Raw genomic sequence first — 9,235 nt, 5'->3', positions numbered from 1 at the left:
GCCAGAATAATTTAATATTTTAAATCTCGGTTCAGGGATTTAAATCAAATTTGGTGCAAGTATGGATGATGATGTAATAATATTGAGGACGCATATCTGGTGATGGCTCGACATTGAATCGTGCCCTCCTTATTTTTTCCTGGGTATTGGCTTCAATTTGTAACAGTATGTCAAATTTAATGCCTGGTGTTGGTTTAATGGTTCGGCTGGTGGGCTTGGGATCCTTGGGGCCTGAGTTCAAAACCCACTCCGCTGTTAAATTAATACCAAGTGGGGTTGACTCAGCCTGTCATCCTTCTGAGGTTGGCACAATGAGTGCCAGCTTGCTGGTATCCTGTGTCGGAGTGGTGGCCCGTCTGGGATTGTTAGGCTTCAAAGAGACTGCTTAGGCAGTACCAACGCTCTGCACAGTGTGGTCCCAATGGATGAATGGATGCCAAATTTCATCTCCCTCACCTGAGAGGAAGAAAACATTTATACGAGTGAGTGAGTGAGTGAGTGGTTCGAAAGAGCTCTATATGTTGGAAGATTTCATGTGGTGTGTGTGGAGAACATATAGACCGTGGGCCGAGCTCCCGGTTTGTTTAGTTTCTTGACCCACCTCGTGTAGCTTCCTGTATTTATAACATGTTATGTGAAAATATGATGGAAATCATATCTGAAACTCGTCAAGCACAAAACTTGCACATTTTTTCAAAATATGGAAAAACCACCCGAAATTTTGACAATTTTCTTGTCAACGTCGTCCAATCACAGAGCTTTTGACATACAGCACCACGCTCATCAACCAATCACGCGCTTCCCTTCAGGCAAGCTGTAAACTCACGAGCTGTCATGGTGGCGTACACGTCGTCCGATGCTAGTGCTGCTGAAGATTCTGAAGGCAGTTCTTCGGGGTTCTGTTTTATGCATGTCATCAACACCCACAGCAAAGTAATTCCATTTGGTGAGAAAAACATGAAGGAATTTCAGGAATGTGCTGCTCAGTGGATTGATGTGGAAGGAAGCCCCGAAAGTAAGGTCACTGTCAAGGTGCTTGAAGTACACCACAGTCAACACAGGCTCAGTGTGGGGATTGCAGCTGCTGTAGCCGGCGATGGCATGCCCGTTGATGATCATGATGAATGTGACGGATCTGGATGGTCATATCTCCTTTCTACCGTTTAACTAATTTTTGACAGAATAGTCAAAATCAATACTCAGTGATAACTATACGACAGAATCTAACTGTCGTGAATCCGACTGGATGTTTTGCTATCACTTAGTATCAGTATCATCCTTCGAAGTTCAACCATAAACTGACCGTGACATGTGTCAATGATCCTGACTGAAATCTAGACAATATGGAATATGGGCAAATTTAAAATTCTAAACATGAATCACAACACTACCATTGTTTCCATCTGCAGTTGCTATGTATTCTATTGCATCAACGATGTGCTGGTAAACCTGCTATAGCAGTGCGTCTACACTGGGTTTGTTTACGGTCGCAGTGGAATGGCAACTTAAAAATGTGATTTTTCAGCTTCGGTGTGTGATAGATTTATGTATCGATGATTGAACGAAGGATGACTGATGATTAGTTTGCTGATGGATGATATTATGATACACTGTGTTTGATTTCGGTATGCCAGTCCAGTGCATGTCTTCCTGACTTGTATGTTCAGCTTTTGTGCCGATGAATGAGGTCTGTAGATCAACAATTAGTGGCATTACGATTTACAATTACTGTGTGTGTGTGTGTGTGTGTGTGTGTGTGTGTGTGTGTGTGTGTGTGTGTGTGTGTGTGTGTGTGTGTGTGTGTGTGTGTGTGTGTGTGTGTGTGTGTGTGTGTGTGTGTGTGTGTGTGTGTGTGTGTGTGTGTGTGTGTTGAAGGGCCCCATATCACCCACATTCATGTCGTCTCCCTCTGAATACAGAGACATCAGAATTCCCAGAGTATTACACAGCTATCTCAGAATGGACACAAGATGGCGCTATAGGTTTTGTTAATTATCATAACTAATTAATGCGCAACGTTTTGCACTCACGAGTTGTGAATTCTTTACAAGTGATTTTTTATCGAAATCTATGCAAAATTTCAGGTAGATACCAGAGGTGGGTCATGAAAGTCAAAAACTAGACACGTTTTGGATGTTTGGCCCACGGTCTAATCCTCCTCTCCTGCCTTTATGATCAGGTCAGGTCAGGTATGGGAGCATGTGCCAGAACAGCACGTCGCTGCGTCCACTTTCCGCCGGTACTCCAGGGGCCTCCGTCTGGCCATCCCCCAGGCAGATGCCAGGCCCATCCCCATCTCCTTGAGATGATGTTCAACCTGTTGCAACCATGAGGCACGTGGTCGACCCACTGGCCTCCTCCACTCATGAGACTCCCTCGCTGAGAGAATCTGGTGAGCAGGATCAGAGTCAGGAAAACGAGCCACATGTCCATACAGCCGCAACTGACGCTCACGGACTATGCAGGTAACAAATCTCATCCGAGTCTCTCTCAGCAACCGCTCGTTGGACACAAAATCCGACCAGCGATAGCCAAGGATTCTCCGAAGAGACCTGGTACCAAAGGAATTAAGTCTCCGTCTCAGATCCTTGGTCAGAGTCCAAGTCTCACACCCATAGAGCAAGACTGGAAGTACCAAGGACCTGAAGACTCGGACTTTCGTCCTCCCGCACAGGTACCGGCAGCGCCACACCCCATGATCCAGTGAATCCATGACTCCCCAGGCCCGACCCAGACGTCTATTGACCTCTGACTCGCAGCCAGCAGAGACATGAATATCACTGCCAAGGTAAGTGAATCTCTCCACGACCTCAACATCCTCACCACAAACAGACACAGACAGGACAGCAGCATCCAAGATGTCACCGAAAGCCTGGATCTTAGTTTTGACCCAAGAAACCCGTAATCCCAACGGCTCCGACTCCTCATTCAGCACCTCGAGGGCCCCCAAGAGGATGTCTAAAGTCTCCGCAAAGATGACTGCATCATCTGCAAAGTCAAGGTCCGAGATCTTGACATTCCCAAATGACGCACCGCAACTTGATCTCTCCGACATCCTCCCTAGAATCCAGTCCATACAAGTGCTGAAAAGTGTGGGGGCAAGTACACATCCCTGACGAACTCCAGTAACAACTGGAAATAAGTCAGAGATGGTACCACCACACTTCACAGCACTCTCAGTACCAGAGTAGAGTTCAGACATCAGATCGATCAGTTTTGGTGGCACCCCACGAAGACCAAGAATCCTCCAGAGGACATCCCGATTCACTGAATCGAACGCTTTACAGAGATCAACATAGGCTGCAAGCAGCCCCTGCCGAAACTCTCGTCTGCGTTCGGTGAGGACACGAAGTGCAAGGATACGGTCAATCGTTGACCTCTTTGGTGTAAAGCCTGACTGCTCTGGACGCTGGTGCTCAAGCAGATGGTGGCGAACCCTATCGAGAATTATCCGAGCAAAGACCTTGCCCGGCACTGAGAGCAGCGTCACCCCTCGGTAGTTGTTGCAGTCTTGGCGATCACCCTTCCCTTTCCAGAGAGGGACAACAAGGCCCCTCTTCCATTCAGTTGGGATGATGCCTGTGTTCCAGGCAGAGCACAAAACTGCATGCAACGACACGAGTGCAGCATTTCCACCAGCCTTGAGAAGTTCGGCATGGATGCCACAGATCCCTGGAGCTTTGCCCCGTTTCAACTGGTTCACCGCAGCCCGTGTTTCCACAAGCGTAGGTGGACCACAGTTGATTCGAGGGTCAGCAACAGGAATTGTAACACCCTTGACGTCCAACTCGACAGTTGGGGGATCAGCCTGGTACAATCGCTCAAAGTAACCGGCCCAGCGGGCCTTCACTTCAGACTCCTCTGTCAAGAGCCTACCACTCTCTTCTCGAACTGTAGTGCTCCGAGGGATGGGCTTGGATGAACGTAATGCGCGAATTCCCCTGTAAGCGGGACGAGAATCACCTGTCCACAGGTGATGCTCTACCCCCTCACAGATTCCTCGCTCATAGGCCTCCTTGTCCACCCTCAGTGCACGTACAGTTTTACGCCTCAGCTCCCTGAACAGCTCAGCTCTGCCATTCAGCCTGGCCCTTCGACTCTGGTCAATGGTATCCAGTGTCCCTTGAGAGACAAAATTCTTCTTTGCCCTGCGGTGAGCTCCAAGGCATCCACCGGCAACATCAAGGACGGTGGTCTTGAAGGCGCTCCACAACTCTTCAGGACCCCCCAAAGCACCCAGACCCCCCAAGTGTCCACTCAGCCTGTTCGCAAACTCCTCAGCTACTCTCTCATTCCTGAGCTTGGCAACATCCAGCCTCGGCTGGGATGGTACCATTCTCCAGGATTTAAGGTGCAGCTTTAGAGTTGCTACAACAAGCCTGTGGTCAGTATTGAGGAACTGAGCACTCCGGTAGACCCTGCAGTTCTGGATCATCCTCCAACGACCGTCAATGAGGACATGGTCAATCTCCTTTGCCACACCGCCAGCGTTGGAATACCAAGTCCAGCGATGAGCTTGTGGGCGCTGAAACCATGAACCAGCCACCCTAAGTCCATGACTTCTTGCAAAGTCAAGGAACTTAGTGCCATTCTGGTTCATAGTTCCTGACCCATGGGGACCAACACACACCTCATAACCGTCCCTATCAGTTCCAGTCGATGCATTGAAATCCCCCAAGACTAGAAGTGTATCTCGTCTGGGGCACTGATCAACCAGACTCGAGTGTGGCGTAGAATGCATCCTTCACGGTGAGATCACTCGCCTCAGTCGGAGCATAAACAGAGACCAGGGAAATGACACCTAAGGAGTGACGAATCCTTAATCTCATAATACGCTCGTTGACCGGTGTTACCTCAATTATCATTGGGGTCAGCTTATTGGACACAGCTACAGCAACTCCTTGGGTATGGTCACCATCAGAGCGACCAGACCAATAGTAGGTGTAACCACCCACCATTATCTCGCCGCAATCCGGTCTCCGAACCTCAGAGAGAGCTGCAATCCCGATGTCCAAACGCTTGAGCTCAGATGATAACAGAGACAGGTGATCATCCTCTCTTAGGGATAGGACATTCCAGGCACCCACCCGAAGGGACCGCCTCAGGTTAACCCAAGGAGACCGCCGTCTGGTGGACGACACCTCAGCACCACTCCGACGCACTCTCCCGCAATCTGACCCAGGGATGTTACCCCGTGGTTTCCCTCCTATCAAAGATTGGGGGTCCCGAAGGCTTTGCCCCAATCCCGTCATCCGGTGAGCTGCCCTGCGAAGGGAAGCTGCACAGGAGGTACTCCCACGGAGTGGGTTTTCAGATTTTTTTGCGTTTTTGCGTTTTGCGGAATGAAGGGTTTTACGGTGGCCGGAGTGCAAATCCTGCCACCAACCTCCTAATAAGAAGTGACCCAACTGCAGGAGGACGTCCGCAGACACAGTTGGGCACTAGATATGGATGGCCGTTGACTCACAAGGAGCTCCTCCGCCCTTTGACAGGTTTTGTTTTTAATCCTGCTGGGTGTCCATATCCAAACACCCTCCTCACCAGAAAACCTGGTGGGGGAGACGGTTTAGTCGCCGACAACCCGACCATGGAACAGGTTAGTACAGGTTTACATGGTACCTGTAGCAGGTCACAGATCGAACCTGACCTGACATATAACTGACCTTTATGATAACGAGAAGAAAAAGAGCCAAAACCCAGGGAAAAATATGTGGGACGAGCTTGTATCAGCAGACGTGTTATAAACCATGATGTTTGTGTCCAAAGCATGTAACGAATTGATCTGCAGTGTTTAATCATCCAAATGAAGAAGAGTTGTGGTGAGAGGACTTGTTTAGTTGAAGTTTTGGAAGGAGTTGAATTTTTTCCCACAACTGTTTGCTCTTTTGGCATGAAGAGCATCAACAACGGACACTCTGGTGTGTCCATAGAAATACAGCATCTGGTTTCAAATAAAATATAAAAACAGCCATTAAAAGCTTTCCCACCTATTTGAAATGAAAACTTGTGAAGGTGACAATTTCCCCTTGTGTCCCTCATCATTCTCCCTCTCCCTCTCCCTCTCCCTCCAGGATTGACTTGATTCAAAATGGGGAAATCCCACGCGAAAAGGACGAAAAACTGGTTTAAAAGGCTTTTTGGAAAGCGAAAGGTAAAATACACAAAACCACATCCACCTGACACCGTGTCACGGGAAAACAAAACTTTTGGGAAACGTACACAACTCCATTTTTTGAAAATGTCTTAACACCTCGTGATTTTTTTTTTTAATCTTCCTGATAGAAATCAGCAAAAAACGAGGAGAGTGGAAGGGTTCCTGAAAATGATGCCCAGGTGGCACAGGAACCTGAAAACATTCCTGAGGAGGTACACCTGGAACAGGTGTGTCAACGCAATGCAGAAAACATGCAGCAGGTATGTAGATTTGGGTGTTCATTCCCATTGACTTGGGTTCTTTTTCCAATTCTTGCTCAACATGACATGACTGTGTCACTTCTAGTTGTTTTAGAAACACCTGAAATCACAGAAGTAGGAGTGGTCCAAAGGTAGTGTGTATCCAGTACCACACCAAGAATTCAGACAGAACTTGGATAAGCTTATTTTCTCCATGGTTTGACTTTTGCAGATCGAGCAACTGAAAGCGCAGCTTGAACGAAATGATCAGCGGGTTCGTCAGACTTCTGACGACCAGAAAATTTTTGAGAATAAAACTACAAACCTGGATGCAAAGCTGCATCATTTAGAGCAGTTGCTGCAGGACAACGATGCGAAGTATCATGAGCAGGTGAGTACCCTCTGGGATTTACACACAGTGCGGTATAACCTTTCCTTTGTCTGATTGATAATGTCTATCATCTCACACAATGCTCATTCTCCCAGATGCTGTATTTGTATCTCCCTCCTGTACTGATTGACATGCTTATTGATTTTACTTGCAGAGAAAGTCCCTCTTAGTTGAGATTGAACTGAAGGACAATCACCATAAGGCTGTGTGTCTTGAAGGCCAGGTTGGAACCTGGCTTTGGAGGCCAGATTGGAAATGTGACTTTCCCAGGAAATATCATGGCAGATAGTGACACCCAGAAACTGGAAAGAGAGGACTTCTTCCAGAGGATTGTTGAGAGAGTAGATGGGGGGGGGGGTGAGGGAGGGGGTTCCAAATGGTCCTTTCGGAGAGACATAGTGAGAGGGTGAGATTTGTCAGAATTTAAAGACATGTTCCTCATGTTGGACCAGTTTGTGATTTTATCCAGATCTGGAGAGAGAGGAACACCTTGAGGAACTTTAGAGGAACACCTCCAAGAAGTCTTGATGTTTATTCATTGAGAATTAGGAGTGCTTAATTACGAGCTGTGTGCTATTGAATTTTCTTTTAAACATGTCGCTTTCTTTATTTCTGCTTATGTAGAACAGAGAAAGTTTACTGGTCAATAACACTGTCATGTTTCTGCCTCACAGACAGAGATGCTTTCGCAACGCTTGAGTGCGAAGGATGAAGAACTGAAAGCGATTACGTTGAAAAGTAATTCACTTTTGGAGGATGTGATGAATGTGGGAAACAAGTTGTCAGAAATGCAACGTCAACAATTAAAGGTCGTTGAGAGCTGCCAACAAGTAAGGAACCGTTATCAAACATGTGGGACCGCAGATACCAAGGGAGTGAACATCATGTTCACCTCCACATGCTCTGATGAGTTTTAACACCTTGCAGGGATCGTGATGATAATGAACATTTACTAATGGAAAACTGTTTACTGGAGTTTGTGAAACTCCGTGTGAACTTTGTGCCTTTAACCCAAATTCATCCCAGGTTAGACTTGAGAGGGACACCTCCAAACAGTCTTCATGTTTATTTATTGAGGATTAGAAAGTGTGCTCAATTACGAGCTGTGCACTGTTGAATTTTCTTTCAAACATGTCGCTTTCTTTCTTTCTTTCTTTCTGATTACGTTGAACAGAAAACAAACTTTGCTTTCTGACGCTGTCATGCTTCTGCTCCACAGATCGAGGTGCTTTCGCAACGTTTGAGTGTGAAGGATGAAGAACTCAAACGGATCACCTCGAAAAATAAGGTGCTGTCAGATGATCTGATGAAGGCAACAAAGAAGTTGTCAGAAGTGGAACGTCAGCAACAGGAGCAGCTACAAGTGAATGGGTTACAGAAACAGAAGGTCGTTGAGAGCTGCCAACAAGTAAGGAACCGTTATCAAACATGTGGGACCGCAGATACCAAGGGTTGTGAACATCTTGTTCACCTACACAAGCTCTGATGAGTTTTCACACCTTGCAGGGGTCGTGATGATGAGGCATTTACAAATGTAAAAATGTTTCTTGGAGTTTGTGAAGCTCTGTGTGAACTTTGTGCCTTTAACCAGAGTTAATCCCAGGTTAGACTTGAGAGGGACACCTCCAGTCTTCATGTTTATTGATTGAGGACAAGAAGGAGTGCTCAATTACGAGCTGTGCACTGTTGAATTTTCTTTCACACATGTCGCTTTCTTTCTTTCTTTCTTTCTTTCTTTCTTTCTTTCTTTCTTTCTTTCTTTCTTTCTTTCTTTCTTTCTTTCTTTCTTTCTTTCTTTCTTTCTTTCTTTCTTTCTGATTACGTTGAACAGAAAACAAACTTTGCTGTCTGACACTGTCATGCTTCTGCTCCACAGATCGAGGTGCTTTCGCAACGTTTGAGTGTGAAGGATGAAGAACTCAAACGGATCACCTCGAAAAATAAGGTCCTGTCAGATGATCTGATGAAGGCAACAAAGAAGTTGTCAGAAGTGGAACGTCAGCAACAGGAGCAGCTACAAGTGAATGAGTTACAGAAACAGAAGGTCGTTGAGAGCTGCCAACAAGTAAGGAACTGTTATCAAACATGTGGGACCGCAGATACCAAGGGGTGTGAACATCATGTTCACCTCCACAAGCTCTGATGAGTTTTCACATCTTGCAGGGGTCGTGCTGATGAGACATTTACAAATGTAAAAATGTTTCTTGGAGTTTGTGAAGCTCTGTGTGAACTTTGTGCCTTTAACCAAAGTTAATCCCAGTTTAGACTTGAGAGGGACACTTCCAGTCTTCATGTTTATTGATTGAGGACAAGAAGGAGTGCTCAATTACGAGCTGTGCACTGTTGAATTTACTTTCAAACATGCTGCTTTCTTTCTTTCTTTCTGGTTACGTAGAACAGAAAACAAACTTTGCTGTCTGACGCTGTCATGCTTCTGCTTCACAGATCGAG

At 46.4% G+C, this 9,235-nt stretch overlaps 1 protein-coding gene across 1 annotated transcript; it reads left to right on the top strand.

Annotated features, from left to right (window-relative positions):
• Positions 1–5,959: 5,959 nt before the first annotated feature.
• On the top strand, positions 5,960–9,170 carry LOC147008966 (uncharacterized). The gene is made up of 6 exons (XM_085863484.1): positions 5,960–6,151; positions 6,283–6,414; positions 6,626–6,784; positions 7,459–7,614; positions 8,004–8,192; positions 8,661–9,170. Exons 1-6 carry the CDS (start codon positions 6,089–6,091, stop codon positions 8,925–8,927), a joined length of 966 nt encoding a protein of 321 aa, XP_085719610.1. The 5' UTR covers positions 5,960–6,088; the 3' UTR covers positions 8,928–9,170.
• Positions 9,171–9,235: the final 65 nt, after the last annotated feature.

This window comes from Eptatretus burgeri, chromosome 18 (genome assembly GCF_056783735.1).
Source record: "Eptatretus burgeri isolate ZD-2024b chromosome 18, Ebu_testis_v1, whole genome shotgun sequence".
In the NCBI taxonomy this organism is placed as follows: domain Eukaryota; kingdom Metazoa; phylum Chordata; class Myxini; order Myxiniformes; family Myxinidae; genus Eptatretus; species Eptatretus burgeri.
This window is presented reverse-complemented; position numbering and strand designations above follow the sequence as displayed.

Bases quoted from the DNA above. Each gene is read 5' to 3' on its own strand.
- LOC147008966 (XM_085863484.1), top strand. From the start codon at position 6,089: ATGGGGAAATCCCACGCGAAAAGGACGAAAAACTGGTTTAAAAGGCTT. The intron at 6,415-6,625 runs GTATGTAGATTT...TGACTTTTGCAG, and splicing joins ATGCAGAAAACATGCAGCAG to ATCGAGCAACTGAAAGCGCA. The intron at 7,615-8,003 runs GTAAGGAACCGT...TCTGCTCCACAG, and splicing joins TCGTTGAGAGCTGCCAACAA to ATCGAGGTGCTTTCGCAACG.